The sequence below is a fragment of the Melanostigma gelatinosum genome, assembly GCF_949748355.1.
Source record: "Melanostigma gelatinosum genome assembly, chromosome: 10".
Lineage (NCBI taxonomy): Eukaryota > Metazoa > Chordata > Actinopteri > Perciformes > Zoarcidae > Melanostigma > Melanostigma gelatinosum.
This window is the reverse complement of record NC_136643.1, coordinates 13,628,864-13,650,952: the sequence shown is the minus strand read 5'-3', so window position 1 is coordinate 13,650,952 and position 22,089 is coordinate 13,628,864. Positions and strand designations below refer to the sequence as shown.

Below are 22,089 nucleotides of genomic sequence, written 5' to 3'. Positions count from 1 at the left end.
TTCTTACCTCAGAGTCTCCATCAGGTCCTCAACAGTCCTCCGCTGCACAAACAGACATTAAATACAACTTTAAGAGGAATATATCCACATGAGCTCAAATAATACAACTAACATGACATTGTGACTCAGTCTCCTGTCGCGTTTGAGAGTCACGTGACCTGCCCAGGGGTTAACCACACATTAAGTCTCCATTCAGGCCTATTTAAAAAACACGGTCTCATATAATGTCCAATAATATAGAGATGCATGTTTGCATGGAGGTTTGAGGGTGTCAGGTTGGACCCTGTCCTTGGTCCTATGTGGTCCTCCAGTGTCCACAGATTGACAGCACGTGGACCTGCTGTTTCACGTCTCCTACATTGTTGTGACAGGAAGCCAGAGTTTCAGAATAAGTGACACAAACATCAATTTGAAATAAAATGAAAACATATTTTCTGAGGTTTGTTTACTGGTCCACATCCTGTCTGTCTTTGGGCCATCGTTGGACAAATGTCTCTCCAGAGACATTACATTTACACACCCGTGCATCACACCTGTATTACTCTCTTTGATCCATTTTCTTTTGTTAAAGTAGAAACTTGATGTAACTTTACTAATTGATATTGTGCATAGTGGCATGTATGCACATGTTAAATGAGTTGTTTAACAAGTACTTGTGGGAAGAAGCAAAGTTAGTAATGTGCACGAATGAGTTCTTTGGTCCGAAATATTCTGCTAGGATGAACACTGTACACACTTTGGTTAGATTTTAGTCTACATGATTTAAAACACTGACCAAGGACTTGCTGTCATATAATGTATGTAAATGTAGATAATGGTTGGCTGCTATGTAATAGAATTTGTCACCAAGGAATCAAACCCGAAAAACAAATGCTATTTGTACACTTGAAGCACTATTGAGATTACTTACACTTCTTTACATAATTGTTATTGTGGAAAGCATTTTGTACACAGTCTCATCTATATAGTAGTTACAGACATAGATAAAGACAAATATGATGCATATGTTCATTAATACCACTATATTTGCTGTCATCATTACTGTCTGTTTTGCTAACATGAGTAAAATATAATACAGAGATGTGTTTTATCACATCAGAGCTACAATGATCTCAATAAGTTAATGGAACAAATTGTTTTCCTGTGATGCCAATACACACATTTGTGCACTTCTAGCACTCAACCAAATTAGTTGTCAAATACTGTGTTATGCATTTGTTGGCATGTGTGTATTTGTGTGAACTTTGTAGTTTGTGGTTAGATTTTCCTTGAAAGATGTTTTGCATTCTTTACTTCACAGCTATATTCATATATATATATATGTATATATATATATATATATATATATATATATATATATATATATATATATATATATATATATTTATTGTTTTCTTCTTTCTACCGTCTTTGCTTCAATTAACTGCTGCACACTCAATCTGCCCTCCCTCTGGAATAACAGTATTCACAGTTTCCTGGCATGAACAGGACATCACAGAACATTGTTATCCTCCTTGTTTGTCCGGCGCACATGCTTGTGTCCGCTGTAGGATGATGGGGTAAGATACTGGCACCAAACTCCTGTCGTGTAAACCAGCAGCATATCTGACCTGTAGCATTGGATTCAGAATAGATTTTGACTGCTACCACTTTTCATAATTTGACTCAGGATGTTTGGTGCCACCATGATGATTTTAGGATTATCAAATCCCTCCTTGAATATCAAATTGTTAGCATTGATTATTTACTGAGAGTAAAGTACAGTACAACTTAGAGCTTTGCGGACAATGTCTTTATGCTACCGTTCACTCACAGGTTTGTTTGGATCATATGTATTGTCTGGCACTGGCCTCTGGCCACTGCCGTTGTTGTGGCATATGAATCACGAGATTCGATCGCTGTTTTTACCGATGCTGACAGTGAGAGTTTGAACTGTTGGGGAGAGACAGTTCTTACATTCTGCAAGGTGGCTAGGCAATCCACATGCTGCTGTCAGTGTCAATAGTGGGCGTGAGTCTTCTTCCTCGTCATATGCCAGTCTGCGTGAGGGTACTCCCGGTGGCCAATGTAGCATGATGGGGTAATATACCCTCACCAAACTCCTGTCCTGTGAACCAGAAGCATATCTGACCTGTAACTTTGGATTCAGAATAGATTTTGTCCGTCAGCACTTTTCATAATTGAGCTTAGTATGTTTGGTGCCACCATGATGATTTAAGGATTATCAAATCCTCCTTGAATATCAAATTGTTAGCATTGATTATTTACTGAGAGTAAAGTACAGTACAACTTAGAGCTCTGCTTATAGGGGGGATATTTTGAAATATAGTATTTATAATCATGCAGTTGTAAATTAATTAACTAACTGTATAAAATGTTGGGATTTACTCTAACCTCCTACATTAGGACAGTCTTGCTATGCTCTCATTCACTCACTCATCTCTCTGGCTCTCGCTCTCTGGCTCCTCTATCAGCTGACAGTGGGCGATTTCGCCACGGCCTCCCTCAGCCAATCATATATTTCCTGTCAAACTTTAAAGACCTGTTCTCTTCTGTGCAGTCAGCTGTCATTTCAGTAGAACCCGATGTGACCCTCCTCCCCATTCATCATCACATCCGGTGTTCAAGGTTTCTTCCACTGAGGGCAGTCCCACTCCACATGCCGTCATCGAGATCTTCAGCCTGCCCCTGCTGTCTTCAACAACTCCACCAGTGTCGACTCGCCAACATTTAAACTTTACTTTGCACATTTTAATAAATGTATTTGTTCACTGTAAATGAAGTTTCTCCTGATTTAACAACCTGTGTCTCCCTGTATAAGTGTGTCAATTATCTCCCGGTGGCTTCAGTTCTATTTATTATGTTTTTTGTGATGTTATGTTATTTCAAACTAATTTGCAATCATAAGAAGCGTGGTCTTTGTTGGTGAAATGTTTCTTATATACAAAGATACAAATATATAGAAGAGTAAAATGTTTTAGGTGTGTTTTCTAGAAACTACAGGTCTGATGAGCAAAGTGGGAACAGGTGTGTAGGTGGGAGGGGATGTCATGTGACCGGGAGTGAGCAGGGGCTGGAGAGAAGGACAGAGAGACAGGACGGGCAAAACCACCAACCCACTAGAAAGTCTCTGCCCTCCCTCGAACTTCTCAGACAGTTTAAGACCCTAGGTAACATAAAGACGAGTTAATGTCACTGTCTCACTATAACCATGTTTTTACTGAGATGTCTTCAGAAGGTACGAACGGAATTTTACTTAGCAACACCACGATGTAAACATACCCCAAAATCATGTCAGACAATCTTAACAAAATATGAAACTGACGAAAGGTAGGTCAATTATCGCTCCTAACTGTGCTTTAATGCAGAATGGGCCACTTAGAATTGTTTTTGATCGTTGACATCTGGGATTTTTCTGAATGAAACTATAGGCTCACTGACCTTTATTCTAATCATGCAAATGTTATGGAGCACAGAATCCAGCATGCTCCTCTAACATTTAGTAGTAGGTTAATACTTTGAAGTTAAGCACAAAATACCTCAGGATTGTACCTCATTACTTCTTGAAGGATGCACAGATTTCTGTTTGCATAAACTTACAACTGACACAATCAAGAGGATTGGAAGACAGTTAGAAAAAAAACAGATTTATTGTAATAGGACAGTATAATATGAAAGCAAAATGTACAGCAGTTACGTACTGATACTTTTATCATTTGAACTTCAAAAAAGTTATTCATCTAAGATTGAATTTCAGATTTAATTCACCTAATAATCCACATTACATGATTATTTTCACTTCACTTCAGCAATCACATACACGACAAAGGACTAAGCACAATACTGTTTCATCTAACTAAAATACAGAGAAAGCATTTCCACCTATTCCTGAGATCTGGGTGATCTGTATCTTCAGAGACCATTGTGAAAATCACGATGGAGAATGAAGCCGAATGTACCAATGTAGCAGCATGGTGATTAAGTAAACATGCATGCAGTGAAAGTACAGATCTTCCCTTGAGACCATATCTGTATCTTTATGTGGATGTCTTGAAAGACAGTGTGAAACTCCAGACCAACATACAGACAGGAAACAGGAATCTTTGACATGTGTCATATTTTGTAAATCCGGGGTGGAGCTTCTTAAACGAATGGACTGACATCCTCTTGACAGGGCCCTGAGGTCAGCACAACATTGTCCAGTCCAATCTCTCCTCCAACATCTTTCCCATGCTGAGCTTCAAAGACAACCTGAAAGACATTCAAAGGTACCATAGCATCTTCAGTTTGTAGATTCGAGAAGTGATTCAACAATATTGGGCTTGTCTTTCAAACATAGGCCACCGTGAACCACAAAAGAGTGCTTTGGCTGGTTTTATTATTGTTAGCTGTTACAGCGCTATCGTTCAACGATCGTCGATTGAAAATACGTGTTATGAAACTATAACATTACTCACAGATTCTGGCGCTTCCTCTTTCCAGGCCACAGTGAGGAGCTCTGTCTGCCAGCCCTGGTCTCTGCTTTGGCTCTGCTCCCATACGGGGTAAGCATTATTATTATCCAGCAGCACCCTGAGAGTTCCCACATTGTGACCCACCACACGGTAGTCAAAGGTGAGGCAGAAGCTGCCCTGCTGGGTCCGGTCACTGAGAAGCAACTTCAGTTTGGCTGTATCCTCCGGCTCCCCGAGGAGCCCACTCATGGATATGTAGTACTCAGCACCTGAGAGAGTGTGTCTCATAAGTGAATGCATCTACATTGTAAAATTATCTTAAATAACCTGTAATACACATATCATTTTGTTACCGTTATGGTAGGCTACGCTCCAGTCCATGTCATCAGCCTTGTCTTGGATCCACTCACATGCTCCCTGATCAAAGTTGCAATCCAGCATAAACTCTAGGGGGTAAAACCAAAGGAGCACATTAGGAAAATGTCTTATAAATGGTCATGAAATAACAATGGAACATAAACAGATATTTGATTACTTGATTACTTGATTACATGAGTGACTTGCTGTCACTCATGTCTTGAGATACACACAATATTATTCACAGAGTTGCACATTCTATAGTTTGATAAATTAATTTCAAACAGCGTGTCTATTTGTCTTCCCATATTCTCCGTCGGTGACACATCTTTTACGTCTTTGTATTTTTCATGCTCAACCAGCAGAGAGCGACATTTAACCATAGACTTTGTGCATTTAACCAACGTCACTTTAAAGTCCCCATTTCTGATTTTGCTTTGTTCATTTAGCTGCTATCTGCCAGCATCTCAGCTGCACTCAAATCCACTAGAGCCCATCGAAAAAACACTATATGTAGTAGACCAGGGGTGCCCACACCTTTTCGGCTTGAGAGCTACTTTTAAAATGACCAAGTCAAAATGATCTACCTACATTAAAAATGCTGAATATCTATATATATATATATATATATATATATTTTTTTTTTTTGGTCATTAACTTACTCTGATGACTTGTGACCCGTGTGTTAGAAAATCAAGTGGCAAATCGCGATCGACATATTGGGCACCCCTGGTTTAAGTGGTTTGTCAACTTTTATCATTTCATAAAGAGGTCATTCTTTACCTTCAGGTTATTTTATAAGTAGTAAATCTATTGTCTCTGCTGTCGGAATGTGGAGGTCCAGTTTGGTGGATAACTCACTCTGTGTACCTTATCAATTACTTTTTACAATCACTTCAGTAGTTTACTCATTTAATATTATCACCATCCAGATGAAGAAAGTTGCTATACAATAGAGCGAGGAGTCACTTGGTAGCAGTAGTCAGTCCCCTTAGCTCCCCAACCTCCTGCACCCCAACATCTGCTGCCATCAACCCCAGCTCCTGTGCCTCCGTCTCCAGCCACAGCAGCCTGGCATCAGGGTCTTCATCAGAGAACTGGAGCAGAGACCCTGAGCTCCGCAACACCGACAAACACTGCTTCAGCACCTGATTGGCCTTCCATTTCCCTTCCTTAGACCTCAACAAGGCATCTGTGGTGCCCTTATCAACTATAAGGTCCACACTGCTACAACCGTAGTGCTCGTGGAGCTGTGTGCAGTCCAGCTCTACGAACTCAAGCCGAGAGGAAAGATTGTGAGCTTGAATGGCTTTGGTTTGGACGTGTTCATGCATTAGTCGCACAGCTATGGGGGAAATGTCTGCACAAGTGACCCGGACCGGGAGAGGAGAGCGTCTGTAAATACAGGGCCCGAAAGCAGAAGTGCCACAGCCCATGGCCAGGACTTGGAGCAAACCGTCTGGGTGGGGCTTGGTCTGCAATAGGGGCATAATGAAGTCCCGGACAGCATTGAAGCCAAAGAACCACTCAAAGTGTTTGAAGGTGTTTGTGCTGCTGCTGCTCTCAGTGTAGAAGCGGTCCCAAGTTGCTTTCTTATCCATGTTTTCAATCAGTTCAGCTAGGCAGAAACACAGATGGGATTATGTCACGAGTTAGTGAGTGAACATTAGCAGTAAAACACATACAACTTGCCTTAATGCCTCCATCCTTCTGTCATATTTGGAGGGACTTTATGCTGAAGTAAATTTAAAATCCATCAATTTAATGTGTCAAATGTCTTTTCTTTTAATATATGATTTAAGACCTTTTCTTGGGTCCTTAAAAGCCACTAAGCTCGGCATGAAGACGATCTAGCAAGCTGACAAACTCAAATGACTCAGATTGCTCATTAAAATAAAAAAGCAACATACACTCAACAGTCCTGCATTGAATCCTCCCTTTGTGTACTTTATAATGCTCAGTTCATCTTTAAACTGTTAAATAGATGTGTTGATGTATCCAGGCTGTGTTATATTAGACTGCATTAGCTTGGTGTTGCCAACAAGTTTGCAACTGAGTGTGACGTTATTGCACAACAAAGTGCTACTTTATGGTCAGCTTCTGTAGCTAACATATCGGTGACAATTAGGTAAGACATCAGTGCACACACCTGCAACTCACTTTAACTTTTCTTTCTTACTTATTTGGAGGTTCACGCTATTCCCCCCCAGACCACTCGCTGTGTGCAAACACCCTGCCTGAGTCTCGGTGCAGTGACAATACAATCAAAGGTGTTATGATGTGGTGCGTTCATGGACCCAAATGCAGACTCAGGACAGCAGAGTTATTTTTCAAAAAACAATTTTATTTATTTCTCACAGGCAGAGGAAAAGACAGGAAATACATAGTCAAAAAGGAGGCGTCTCTATGCGCTCCGCATGGGTCCAAAAGTGGAAAGTGGCAAAATCCTCTGAGCGGCTGACGAAGCCGACAGGTAAACAGTCACGTCAAACACAGAGGCGCGTCCTCGCGCTCCGCTCTGATCCTAGCCGGAAAGTGGCTGGCAGGCAGGCTGGAACGTCTGTGTGATACCCGAGGCTCGACACAGGAACGCCAAGACTACACAGTTGATCTCCGAGGAACTAACTGGAAGGCTTCTTCGTGCAGGTGAAAACCCGAGGCTCGACACTGGACGGTAGGTAAGTTGAACAGGTAAGGTAACCCTCCGCTCTGATCCTAGCCGGAAAGTGGCTGGCAGGCAGGCTGGAACGTCTGTGTGATACCCGAGGCTCGACACAGGACGTCAGCTAAATTAAACACAAAAACAGATTGTTAGAGCTAGAAGAGCTAGAAGAGGAGCGAGAATAAATAGGAGTGGAGAAGACACAAGAGGAGGGAGGAGATGGGTCACAGCGAGTGGAGGAGCCAGTCCTGACGTGAAGCGTTGTCGCGCCTGAAGGTTTAAAAAAATAAATACAACCATCAGACCACTGCTCCCCATCGTGGAAACAAACCAAGGACTGTTACATCATATAGACTTCTCTGCAGGCAGTTCTGTTAGTCATTCGGTATGTGAGTCTCAATGGGAGATGATGAAAGAAACGTATCAAAGTGTTAAAATAACTGTGTGACATTCAGGTTCTTTGTTCTTACCGTGCTCCTGGTTGGAGGGACTGTGTCCGTGCTGCCAGGGTTGTAGTCTGGTGGGGGACTAGGTGAGGAGCTAGAAGAGGAGCTAGAAGAAGAGAGAGAAGAAATATGAGTGGAGAAGACACAAGAGGAGGGAGGAGATGGGTCACAGCGAGTGGAGGAGCCAGTCCTGCGTTGTAAGGCTGGGATTCTACGGAGGATGATCTGTGGGGCGTCGGGGCGGTTGGGGTCCGGGATGAGGAAAGACCTCCACGTGAAGCGTCGTCGCGCCTGAAGGTTTAAAAAAATAAATACAACCATCAGACCACTGCTCCACATCGTAGAAACAAACCAAGGACTGTTACATCATATAGACTTCTCTGCAGGCAGTTCTGTTAGTCATTCGGTATGTGAGTCTCAATGGGAGATGATGAAAGAAACGTATCAAAGTGTTAAAATAACTGTGTGACATTCAGGTTCTTTGTTCTTACCGTGCTCCTGGTTGGAGGGACTGTGTCCGTGCTGCCAGGGTTGTAGTCTGGTGGGGGACTAGGTGAGGAGCTAGAAGAAGAGAGAGAAGAAGAGAGAGAAGAAATATGAGTGGAGAAGACACAAGAGGAGGGAGGAGATGGGTCACAGCGAGTGGAGGAGCCAGTCCTGCGTTGTGAGGCTGGGATTCTACGGAGGATGATCCGTGGGGCGTCGGGGCGGTTGGGGTCCGGGATGAGGAAAGACCTCCACGTGAAGCGTCGTCGCGCCTGAAGGTTTAAAAAAATAAATACAACCATCAGACCACTGCTCCACATCGTGGAAACAAACCAAGGACTGTTACATCATATAGACTTCTCTGCAGGCAGTTCTGTTAGTCATTCGGTATGTGAGTCTCAATGGGAGATGATGAAAGAAACGTATCAAAGTGTTAAAATAACTGTGTGACATTCAGGTTCTTTGTTCTTACCGTGCTCCTGGTTGGAGGGACTGTGTCCGTGCTGCCAGGGTTGTAGTCTGGTGGGGGACTAGGTGAGGAGCTAGAAGAAGAGAGAGAAGAAGAGAGAGAAGAAATATGAGTGGAGAAGACACAAGAGGAGGGAGGAGATGGGTCACAGCGAGTGGAGGAGCCAGTCCTGCGTTGTGAGGCTGGGATTCTACGGAGGATGATCCGTGGGGCGTCGGGGCGGTTGGGGTCCGGGATGAGGAAAGTCCTCCACGTGAAGCGTCGTCCCGCCTGAAGGTTTAAAAAAATAAATACAACCATCAGACCACTGCTCCACATCGTGGAAACAAACCAAGGACTGTTACATCATATAGACTTCTCTGCAGGCAGTTCTGTTAGTCATTCGGTATGTGAGTCTCAATGGGAGATGATGAAAGAAACGTATCAAAGTGTTAAAATAACTGTGTGACATTCAGGTTCTTTGTTCTTACCGTGCTCCTGGTTGGAGGGACTGTGTCCGTGCTGCCAGGGTTGTAGTCTGGTGGGGGACTAGGTGAGGAGCTAGAAGAAGAGAGAGAAGAAGAGAGAGAAGAAATATGAGTGGAGAAGACACAAGAGGAGGGAGGAGATGGGTCACAGCGAGTGGAGGAGCCAGTCCTGCGTTGTGAGGCTGGGATTCTACGGAGGATGATCCGTGGGGCGTCGGGGCGGTTGGGGTCCGGGATGAGGAAAGACCTCCACGTGAAGCGTCGTCGCGCCTGAAGGTTTAAAAAAATAAATACAACCATCAGACCACTGCTCCACATCGTGGAAACAAACCAAGGACTGTTACATCATATAGACTTCTCTGCAGGCAGTTCTGTTAGTCATTCGGTATGTGAGTCTCAATGGGAGATGATGAAAGAAACGTATCAAAGTGTTAAAATAACTGTGTGACATTCAGGTTCTTTGTTCTTACCGTGCTCCTGGTTGGAGGGACTGTGTCCGTGCTGCCAGGGTTGTAGTCTGGTGGGGGACTAGGTGAGGAGCTAGAAGAGGAGCTAGAAGAAGAGAGAGAAGAAATAGGAGTGAAGACACAATAGGAGGGAGGAGATGGGTCACAGCGAGTGGAGGAGCCAGTCCTGCGTTGTGAGGCTGGGATTCTACGGAGGATGATCCGTGGGGCGTCGGGGCGGTTGGGGTCCGGGATGAGGAAAGTCCTCCACGTGAAGCGTCGTCCCGCCTGAAGGTTTAAAAAAATAAATACAACCATCAGACCACTGCTCCACATCGTGGAAACAAACCAAGGACTGTTACATCATATAGACTTCTCTGCAGGCAGTTCTGTTAGTCATTCGGTATGTGAGTCTCAATGGGAGATGATGAAAGAAACTTATCAAAGTGTTAAAATAACTGTGTGACATTCAGGTTCTTTGTTCTTACCGTGCTCCTGGTTGGAGGGACTGTGTCCGTGCTGCCAGGGTTGTAGTCTGGTGGGGGACTAGGTGAGGAGCTAGAAGAGGAGCTAGAAGAAGAGAGAGAAGAAATAGGAGTGGAGAAGACACAAGAGGAGGGAGGAGATGGGTCACAGCGAGTGGAGGAGGAACGTAGGGGGACGTAGGGGAACTGTCGTGCCATCTGAGGGTAAAAACACACACAACCCTCAGACCACTGATCCATATCATAGTCATTTCTCATATCACATTGAAAGGATCAGTAGCACAAAGCAGTGTGACTAGATAGAAAGTAAATGTCATACAATAAATGATACGCTCGCAAAAGTATTAGCAGAAACAAACCCAGTACAGTGCAACATGTTTGCATTTGTTTCAGTATTGTTACTGCAGGAGGCCTTCCATATGTCTACATTGACTAAAAGTCAGAAACATATCAGCACTTTTTCGATAGAAAATATCTTTTAGTGGTTCTTTCACTCTGCTGTTCATTGTGTTAATATGTATGAAAAATATCACAAGTATGTAAGAAATGTGTGAATTGTGAGTTAATATGGATTAAATATATTATCATGCGTGCATCACTTGTGATCCGTATCACCGAGAAGTTATATAAATATAAAGAAACAATATTTCTATTAGCATTTCTCAGTTTAAGCTAACGCTGGACGGTCGGGTCTATAAAGCTAACGTTAGCTAACCAAGAAAGCAGCTTTTGTTCAGATAAACTTGTTTAAACTTGGTCTCAACAGTCAAAAGTCAGTCCTAGTGGATTAATATACACTGATAACTGAAAATATTATCAATATTAGGATAAACATCGGTTCAGATAGATACATAAATAAATACATAAAAAACAGTGGTGGAAAAAGTATATAAATATCGCTTTTTTTCCTGCAAAAGTTGATCAGAATCAGACTTACCTTTATCAGTAACGTTAAGTCACGGATGCAGAAAAATCCTGGTTTGAAGGTGTTTCTTGGGAGGTTTCTTCGAGTGAAAGTAGATTTCGGCTTTTTCGAGTGAAAGTAGATTTCGGCTTTTTCTGACGGACCAACGGTTGGAACAGACTGAATTTAGAAAAAATGCACAATTTGGTAAACATGGTAACGATGGAACGTTCGACTGAGAACAGCTCGTTCTTACCTCAGAGTCTCCATCAGGTCCTCAACAGTCCTCCGCTGCACAAACAGACATTAAATACAACTTTAAGAGGAATATATCCACATGAGCTCAAATAATACAACTAACATGACATTGTGACTCAGTCTCCTGTCGCGTTTGAGAGTCACGTGACCTGCCCAGGGGTTAACCACACATTAAGTCTCCATTCAGGCCTATTTAAAAAACACGGTCTCATATAATGTCCAATAATATAGAGATGCATGTTTGCATGGAGGTTTGAGGGTGTCAGGTTGGACCCTGTCCTTGGTCCTATGTGGTCCTCCAGTGTCCACAGATTGACAGCACGTGGACCTGCTGTTTCACGTTTCCTACATTGTTGTGACAGGAAGCCAGAGTTTCAGAATAAGTGACACAAACATCAATTTGAAATAAAATGAAAACATATTTTCTGAGGTTTGTTTACTGGTCCACATCCTGTCTGTCTTTGGGCCATCGTTGGACAAATGTCTCTCCAGAGACATTACATTTACACACCCGTGCATCACACCTGTATTACTCTCTTTGATCCATTTTCTTTTGTTAAAGTAGAAACTTGATGTAACTTTACTAATTGATATTGTGCATAGTGGCATGTATGCACATGTTAAATGAGTTGTTTAACAAGTACTTGTGGGAAGAAGCAAAGTTAGTAATGTGCACGAATGAGTTCTTTGGTCCGAAATATTCTGCTAGGATGAACACTGTACACACTTTGGTTAGATTTTAGTCTAAAACACTGACCAAGGACTTGCTGTCGTATAATGTATGTAAATGTAGATAATGGTTGGCTGCTATGTAATAGAATTTGTCACCAAGGAATCAAACCCGAAAAACAAATGCTATTTGTACACTTGAAGCACGATTGAGATTACTTACACTTCTTTACATAATTGTTATTGTGGAAAGCATTTTGTACACAGTCTCATCTATATAGTAGTTACAGACATAGATAAAGACAAATATGATGCATATGTTCATTAATACCACTATATTTGCTGTCATCATTACTGTCTGTTTTGCTAACATGAGTAAAATATAATACAGAGATGTGTTTTATCACATCAGAGCTACAATGATCTCAATAAGTTAATGGAACAAATTGTTTTCCTGTGACGCCAATACACACATTTGTGCACTTCTAGCACTCAACCAAATTAGTTGTCAAATACTGTGTTATGCATTTGTTGGCATGTGTGTATTTGTGTGAACTTTGTAGTTTGTGGTTAGATTTTCCTTGAAAGATGTTTTGCATTCTTTACTTCACAGCTATATTCATATATATATATGTATATATATATATATATATATATATTTATTGTTTTCTTCTTTCTACGGTCTTTGCTTCAATTAACTGCTGCACACTCAATCTGCCCTCCCTCTGGAATAACAGTATTCACAGTTTCCTGGCATGAACAGGACATCACAGAACATTGTTATCCTCCTTGTTTGTCCGGCGCACATGCTTGTGTCCGCTGTAGGATGATGGGGTAAGATACTGGCACCAAACTCCTGTCGTGTAAACCAGCAGCATATCTGACCTGTAGCATTGGATTCAGAATAGATTTTGACCGCTACCACTTTTCATAATTTGGCTCAGGATGTTTGGTGCCACCATGATGATTTTAGGATTATCAAATCCTCCTTGAATATCAAATTGTTAGCATTGATTATTTACTGAGAGTAAAGTACAGTACAACTTAGAGCTTTGCGGACAATGTCTTTATGCTACCGTTCACTCACAGGTTTGTTTGGATCATATGTATTGTCTGGCACTGGCCTCTGGCCACTGCCGTTGTTGTGGCATATGAATCACGAGATTCGATCGCTGTTTTTACCGATGCTGACAGTGAGAGTTTGAACTGTTGGGGAGAGACAGTTCTTACATTCTGCAAGGTGGCTAGGCAATCCACATGCTGCTGTCAGTGTCAATAGTGGGCGTGAGTCTTCTTCCTCGTCATATGCCAGTCTGCGTGAGGGTACTCCCGGTGGCCAATGTAGCATGATGGGGTAATATACCCTCACCAAACTCCTGTCCTGTGAACCAGAAGCATATCTGACCTGTAACTTTGGATTCAGAATAGATTTTGTCCGTCAGCACTTTTCATAATTGAGCTTAGTATGTTTGGTGCCACCATGATGATTTAAGGATTATCAAATCCTCCTTGAATATCAAATTGTTAGCATTGATTATTTACTGAGAGTAAAGTACAGTACAACTTAGAGAGCTTTGCTTATAGGAGGGATATTTTGAAATATAGTATTTATAATCATACAGTTGTAAATGAATTAACTAACTATATAAAATGTTGGGATTTACTCTAACCTCCTACATTAGGACAGTCTTGTTATGCTCTCATTCACTCACTCATCTCTCTGGCTCTCGCTCTCTGGCTCCTCTATCAGCTGACAGTGGGCGATTTCGCCACGGCCTCCCTCAGCCAATCATATATTTCCTGTCAAACTTTAAAGACCTGTTCTCTTCTGTGCAGTCAGCTGTCATTTCAGTAGAACCCGATGTGACCCTCCTCCCCATTCATCATCACATCCGGTGTTCAAGGTTTCTTCCACTGAGGGCAGTCCCACTCCACATGCCGTCATCGAGATCTTCAGCCTGCCCCTGCTGTCTTCAACAACTCCACCAGTGTCGACTCGCCAACATTTAAACTTTACTTTGCACATTTTAATAAATGTATTTGTTCACTGTAAATGAAGTTTCTCCTGATTTAACAACCTGTGTCTCCCTGTATAAGTCTGTCAATTATCTCCCGGTGGCTTCAGTTCTATTTATTATGTTTTTTGTGATGTATGTTATGTTATTTCAAACTAATTTGCAATCATAAGAAGCGTGGTCTTTGTTGGTGAAATGTTTCTTATATACAAAGAACTTTTACTTCTCGTAAAAAAAACTCCAAATATATATATATATAGTAGAGTAAAATGTTTTAGGTGTGTTTTCTAGAAACTACAGGTCTGATGAGGAAAGTGGGAACAGGTGTGTAGGTGGGAGGGGATGTCATGTGACCAGGACTGGCAGGTCTGGGGAGTGAGCAGGGGCTGGAGAGAAGGACAGAGAGACAGGACGGGCAAAACCACCAACCCACTACAAAGTCTCTGCCCTCCCTCGAACTTCTCACACAGTTTAAGACCCTAGGTAACATAAAGACGAGTTAATGTCACTGTCTCACTATAACCATGTTTTTACTGAGATGTCTTCAGAAGGTACGAACGGAATTTTACTTAGCAACACCACGATGTAAACATACCCCAAAATCATGTCAGACAATCTTAACAAAATATGAAACTGACGAAAGGTAGGTCAATTATCGCTCCTAACTGTGCTTTAATGCAGAATGGGCCACTTAGAATTGTTTTTGATCGTTGACATCTGGGATTTTTCTGAATGAAACTATAGGCTCACTGACCTTTATTCTAATGATGCAAATGTTATGGAGCACAGAATCCAGCATGCTCCTCTAACATTTAGTAGTAGGTTAATACTTTGAAGTTAAGCACAAAATACCTCAGGATTGTACCTCATTACTTCTTGAAGGATGCACAGATTTCTGTTTGCATAAACTTACAACTGACACAATCAAGAGGATTGGAAGACAGTTAGAAAAAAAACAGATTTATTGTAATAGGACAGTATAATATGAAAGCAAAATGTACAGCAGTTACGTACTGATACTTTTATCATTTGAACTTCGAAAAAGTTATTCATCTAAGATTGAATTTCAGATTTAATTCACCTAATAATCCACATTACATGATTATTTTCACTTCACTTCAGCAATCACATACACGACAAAGGACTAAGCACAATACTGTTTCATCTAACTAAAATACAGAGTAAGCATTTCCACCTATTCCTGAGATCTGGGTGATCTGTATCTTCAGAGACCATTGTGAAAATCACGATGGAGAATGAAGCCGAATGTACCAATGTAGCAGCATGGTGATTAAGTAAACATGCATGCAGTGAAAGTACAGATCTTCCCTTGAGACCATATCTGTATCTTTATGTGGATGTCTTGAAAGACAGTGTGAAACTCCAGACCAACATACAGACAGGAAACAGGAATCTTTGACATGTGTCATATTTTGTAAATCCGGGGTGGAGCTTCTTAAACGAATGGACTGACATCCTCTTGACAGGGCCCTGAGGTCAGCACAACATTGTCCAGTCCAATCTCTCCTCCAACATCTTTCCCATGCTGAGCTTCAAAGACAACCTGAAAGACATTCAAAGGTACCATAGCATCTTCAGTTTGTAGATTCGAGAAGTGATTCAACAATATTGGGCTTGTCTTTCAAACATAGGCCACCGTGAACCACAAAAGAGTGCTTTGGCTGGTTTTATTATTGTTAGCTGTTACAGCGCTATCGTTCAACGATCGTCGATTGAAAATACGTGTTATGAAACTATAACATTACTCACAGATTCTGGCGCTTCCTCTTTCCAGGCCACAGTGAGGAGCTCTGTCTGCCAGCCCTGGTCTCTGCTTTGGCTCTGCTCCCATACGGGGTAAGCATTATTATTATCCAGCAGCACCCTGAGAGTTCCCACATTGTGACCCACCACACGGTAGTCAAAGGTGAGGCAGAAGCTGCCCTGCTGGGTCCGGTCACTGAGAAGCAACTTCAGTTTGGCTGTATCCTCCGGCTCCCCGAGGAGCCCACTCATGGATATGTAGTACTCAGCACCTGAGAGAGTGTGTCTCATAAGTGAATGCATCTACATTGTAAAATTATCTTAAATAACCTGTAATACACATATCATTTTGTTACCGTTATGGTAGGCTACGCTCCAGTCCATGTCATCAGCCTTGTCTTGGATCCACTCACATGCTCCCTGATCAAAGTTGCAATCCAGCATAAACTCTAGGGGGTAAAACCAAAGGAGCACATTAGGAAAATGTCTTATAAATGGTCATGAAATAACAATGGAACATAAACAGATATTTGATTACTTGATTACTTGATTACATGAGTGACTTGCTGTCACTCATGTCTTGAGATACACACAATATTATTCACAGAGTTGCACGTTCTATAGTTTGATAAATTAATTTCAAACAGCGTGTCTATTTGTCTTCCCATATTCTCCGTCGGTGACACATCTTTTACGTCTTTGTATTTTTCATGCTCAACCAGCAGAGAGCGACATTTAACCATAGACTTTGTGCATTTAACCAACGTCACTTTAAAGTCCCCATTTCTGATTTTGCTTTGTTCATTTAGCTGCTATCTGCCAGCATCTCAGCTGCACTCAAATCCACTAGAGCCCATCGAAAAAACACTATATGTAGTAGACCAGGGGTGCCCACACCTTTTCGGCTTGAGAGCTACTTTTAAAATGACCAAGTCAAAATGATCTACCTACATTAAAAATGCTGAATATCTATATATATATATATATATATATATATTTTTTTTTTGGTCATTAACTTACTCTGATGACTTGTGACCCGTGTGTTAGAAAATCAAGTGGCAAATCGCGATCGACATATTGGGCACCCCTGGTTTAAGTGGTTTGTCAACTTTTATCATTTCATAAAGAGGTCATTCTTTACCTTCAGGTTATTTTATAAGTAGTAAATCTATTGTCTCTGCTGTCGGAATGTGGAGGTCCAGTTTGGTGGATAACTCACTCTGTGTACCTTATCAATTACTTTTTACAATCACTTCAGTAGTTTACTCATTTAATATTATCACCATCCAGATGAAGAAAGTTGCTATACAATAGAGCGAGGAGTCACTTGGTAGCAGTAGTCAGTCCCCTTAGCTCCCCAACCTCCTGCACCCAAACATCTGCTGCCATCAACCCCGGCTCCTGTGCCTCCGTCTCCAGCCACAGCAGCCTGGCATCAGGGTCTTCATCAGAGAACTGGAGCAGAGACCCTGAGCTCCGCAACACCGACAAACACTGCTTCAGCACCTGATTGGCCTTCCATTTCCCTTCCTTAGACCTCAACAAGGCATCTGTGGTGCCCTTATCAACTATAAGGTCCACACTGCTACAACCGTAGTGCTCGTGGAGCTGTGTGCAGTCCAGCTCTACGAACTCAAGCCGAGAGGAAAGATTGTGAGCTTGAATGGCTTTGGTTTGGACGTGTTCATGCATTAGTCGCACAGCTATGGGGGAAATGTCTGCACAAGTGACCCGGACCGGGAGAGGAGAGCGTCTGTAAATACAGGGCCCGAAAGCAGAAGTGCCACAGCCCATGGCCAGGACTTGGAGCAAACCGTCTGGGTGGGGCTTGGTCTGCAATAGGGGCATAATGAAGTCCCGGACAGCATCGAAGCCAAAGAACCACTCAAAGTGTTTGAAGGTGTTTGTGCTGCTGCTGCTCTCAGTGTAGAAGCGGTCCCAAGTTGCTTTCTTATCCATGTTTTCAATCAGTTCAGCTAGGCAGAAACACAGATGGGATTATGTCACGAGTTAGTGAGTGAACATTAGCAGTAAAACACATACAACTTGCCTTAATGCCTCCATCCTTCTGTCATATTTGGAGGGACTTTATGCTGAAGTAAATTTAAAATCCATCAATTTAATGTGTCAAATGTCTTTTCTTTTAATATATGATTTAAGACCTTTTCTTGGGTCCTTAAAAGCCACTAAGCTCGGCATGAAGACGATCTAGCAAGCTGACAAACTCAAATGACTCACATTGCTCATTAAAATAAAAAAGCAACATACACTCAACAGTCCTGCATTGAATCCTCCCTTTGTGTACTTTATAATGCTCAGTTCATCTTTAAACTGTTAAATAGATGTGTTGATGTATCCAGGCTGTGTTATATTAGACTGCATTAGCTTGGTGTTGCCAACAAGTTTGCAACTGAGTGTGACGTTATTGCACAACAAAGTGCTACTTTATGGTCAGCTTCTGTAGCTAACATATCGGTGACAATTAGGTAAGACATCAGTGCACACACCTGCAACTCACTTTAACTTTTCTTTCTTACTTATTTGGAGGTTCACGCTATTCCCCCCCAGACCACTCGCTGTGTGCAGACACCCTGCCTGAGTCTCGGTGCAGTGACAATACAATCAAAGGTGTTATGATGTGGTGCGTTCATGGACCCAAATGCAGACTCAGGACAGCAGAGTTATTTTTCAAAAAACTATTTTATTTATTTCTCACAGGCAGAGGAAAAGACAGGAAATACATAGTCAAAAAGGAGGCGTCTCTATGCGCTCCGCATGGGTCCAAGCCGGAAAGTGGCAAAATCCTCTGAGCGGCTGACGAAGCCGACAGGTAAACAGTCACGTCAAACACAGAGGCGCGTCCTCGCGCTCCGCTCTGATCCTAGCCGGAAAGTGGCTGGCAGGCAGGCTGGAACGTCTGTGTGATACCCGAGGCTCGACACAGGAACGCCAAGACTACACAGTTGATCTCCGAGGAACTAACTGGAAGGCTTCTTCGTGCAGGTGAAAACCCGAGGCTCGACACTGGACGGTAGGTAAGTTGAACAGGTAAGGTAACCCTCCGCTCTGATCCTAGCCGGAAAGTGGCTGGCAGGCAGGCTGGAACGTCTGTGTGATACCCGAGGCTCGACACAGGACGTCAGCTAAATTAAACACAAAAACAGATTGTTAGAGCTAGAAGAGCTAGAAGAGGAGCGAGAATAAATAGGAGTGGAGAAGACACAAGAGGAGGGAGGAGATGGGTCACAGCGAGTGGAGGAGCCAGTCCTGACGTGAAGCGTTGTCGCGCCTGAAGGTTTAAAAAAATAAATACAACCATCAGACCACTGCTCCCCATCGTGGAAACAAACCAAGGACTGTTACATCATATAGACTTCTCTGCAGGCAGTTCTGTTAGTCATTCGGTATGTGAGTCTCAATGGGAGATGATGAAAGAAACGTATCAAAGTGTTAAAATAACTGTGTGACATTCAGGTTCTTTGTTCTTACCGTGCTCCTGGTTGGAGGGACTGTGTCCGTGCTGCCAGGGTTGTAGTCTGGTGGGGGACTAGGTGAGGAGCTAGAAGAGGAGCTAGAAGAAGAGAGAGAAGAAATATGAGTGGAGAAGACACAAGAGGAGGGAGGAGATGGGTCACAGCGAGTGGAGGAGCCAGTCCTGCGTTGTAAGGCTGGGATTCTACGGAGGATGATCTGTGGGGCGTCGGGGCGGTTGGGGTCCGGGATGAGGAAAGACCTCCACGTGAAGCGTCGTCGCGCCTGAAGGTTTAAAAAAATAAATACAACCATCAGACCACTGCTCCACATCGTAGAAACAAACCAAGGACTGTTACATCATATAGACTTCTCTGCAGGCAGTTCTGTTAGTCATTCGGTATGTGAGTCTCAATGGGAGATGATGAAAGAAACGTATCAAAGTGTTAAAATAACTGTGTGACATTCAGGTTCTTTGTTCTTACCGTGCTCCTGGTTGGAGGGACTGTGTCCGTGCTGCCAGGGTTGTAGTCTGGTGGGGGACTAGGTGAGGAGCTAGAAGAAGAGAGAGAAGAAGAGAGAGAAGAAATATGAGTGGAGAAGACACAAGAGGAGGGAGGAGATGGGTCACAGCGAGTGGAGGAGCCAGTCCTGCGTTATGAGGCTGGGATTCTACGGAGGATGATCCGTGGGGCGTCGGGGCGGTTGGGGTCCGGGATGAGGAAAGACCTCCACGTGAAGCGTCGTCGCGCCTGAAGGTTTAAAAAAATAAATACAACCATCAGACCACTGCTCCACATCGTGGAAACAAACCAAGGACTGTTACATCATATAGACTTCTCTGCAGGCAGTTCTGTTAGTCATTCGGTATGTGAGTCTCAATGGGAGATGATGAAAGAAACGTATCAAAGTGTTAAAATAACTGTGTGACATTCAGGTTCTTTGTTCTTACCGTGCTCCTGGTTGGAGGGACTGTGTCCGTGCTGCCAGGGTTGTAGTCTGGTGGGGGACTAGGTGAGGAGCTAGAAGAGGAGCTAGAAGAAGAGAGAGAAGAAATAGGAGTGAAGACACAATAGGAGGGAGGAGATGGGTCACAGCGAGTGGAGGAGCCAGTCCTGCGTTGTGAGGCTGGGATTCTACGGAGGATGATCCGTGGGGCGTCGGGGCGGTTGGGGTCCGGGATGAGGAAAGTCCTCCACGTGAAGCGTCGTCCCGCCTGAAGGTTTAAAAAAATAAATACAACCATCAGACCACTGCTCCACATCGTGGAAACAAACCAAGGACTGTTACATCATATAGACTTCTCTGCAGGCAGTTCTGTTAGTCATTCGGTATGTGAGTCTCAATGGGAGATGATGAAAGAAACTTATCAAAGTGTTAAAATAACTGTGTGACATTCAGGTTCTTTGTTCTTACCGTGCTCCTGGTTGGAGGGACTGTGTCCGTGCTGCCAGGGTTGTAGTCTGGTGGGGGACTAGGTGAGGAGCTAGAAGAGGAGCTAGAAGAAGAGAGAGAAGAAATAGGAGTGGAGAAGACACAAGAGGAGGGAGGAGATGGGTCACAGCGAGTGGAGGAGGAACGTAGGGGGACGTAGGGGAACTGTCGTGCCATCTGAGGGTAAAAACACACACAACCCTCAGACCACTGATCCATATCATAGTCATTTCTCATATCACATTGAAAGGATCAGTAGCACAAAGCAGTGTGACTAGATAGAAAGTAAATGTCATACAATAAATGATACGCTCGCAAAAGTATTAGCAGAAACAAACCCAGTACAGTGCAACATGTTTGCATTTGTTTCAGTATTGTTACTGCAGGAGGCCTTCCATATGTCTACATTGACTAAAAGTCAGAAACATATCAGCACTTTTTCGATAGAAAATATCTTTTAGTGGTTCTTTCACTCTGCTGTTCATTGTGTTAATATGTATGAAAAATATCACAAGTATGTAAGAAATGTGTGAATTGTGAGTTAATATGGATTAAATATATTATCATGCGTGCATCACTTGTGATCCGTATCACCGAGAAGTTATATAAATATAAAGAAACAATATTTCTATTAGCATTTCTCAGTTTAAGCTAACGCTGGACGGTCGGGTCTATAAAGCTAACGTTAGCTAACCAAGAAAGCAGCTTTTGTTCAGATAAACTTGTTTAAACTTGGTCTCAACAGTCAAAAGTCAGTCCTAGTGGATTAATATACACTGATAACTGAAAATATTATCAATATTAGGATAAACATCGGTTCAGATAGATACATAAATAAATACATAAAAAACAGTGGTGGAAAAAGTATATAAATATCGCTTTTTTTCCTGCAAAAGTTGATCAGAATCAGACTTACCTTTATCAGTAACGTTAAGTCACGGATGCAGAAAAATCCTGGTTTGAAGGTGTTTCTTGGGAGGTTTCTTCGAGTGAAAGTAGATTTCGGCTTTTTCGAGTGAAAGTAGATTTCGGCTTTTTCTGACGGACCAACGGTTGGAACAGACTGAATTTAGAAAAAATGCACAATTTGGTAAACATGGTAACGATGGAACGTTCGACTGAGAACAGCTCGTTCTTACCTCAGAGTCTCCATCAGGTCCTCAACAGTCCTCCGCTGCACAAACAGACATTAAATACAACTTTAAGAGGAATATATCCACATGAGCTCAAATAATACAACTAACATGACATTGTGACTCAGTCTCCTGTCGCGTTTGAGAGTCACGTGACCTGCCCAGGGGT

The 22,089-nt window shown here is 42.6% G+C and overlaps 2 protein-coding genes across 2 annotated transcripts; both read right to left on the bottom strand.

The window, feature by feature from the left end:
* Positions 1 to 5,776: 5,776 nt before the first annotated feature.
* LOC306783786 (citrate synthase-lysine N-methyltransferase CSKMT, mitochondrial-like) lies at positions 5,777 to 6,412 on the bottom strand (the record flags this gene model as incomplete). Its single annotated transcript, XM_079277597.1, has 1 exon — positions 5,777 to 6,412. The coding sequence occupies one exon, from the start codon at positions 6,410 to 6,412 to the stop codon at positions 5,777 to 5,779; it is 636 nt and encodes a 211-aa protein (XP_079133723.1).
* Positions 6,413 to 17,205: 10,793 nt separating this feature from the next.
* LOC306783664 (citrate synthase-lysine N-methyltransferase CSKMT, mitochondrial-like) lies at positions 17,206 to 17,841 on the bottom strand (the record flags this gene model as incomplete). Its single annotated transcript, XM_079277396.1, has 1 exon — positions 17,206 to 17,841. The coding sequence occupies one exon, from the start codon at positions 17,839 to 17,841 to the stop codon at positions 17,206 to 17,208; it is 636 nt and encodes a 211-aa protein (XP_079133522.1).
* Between the last annotated feature and the right edge of the window lie 4,248 nt (positions 17,842 to 22,089).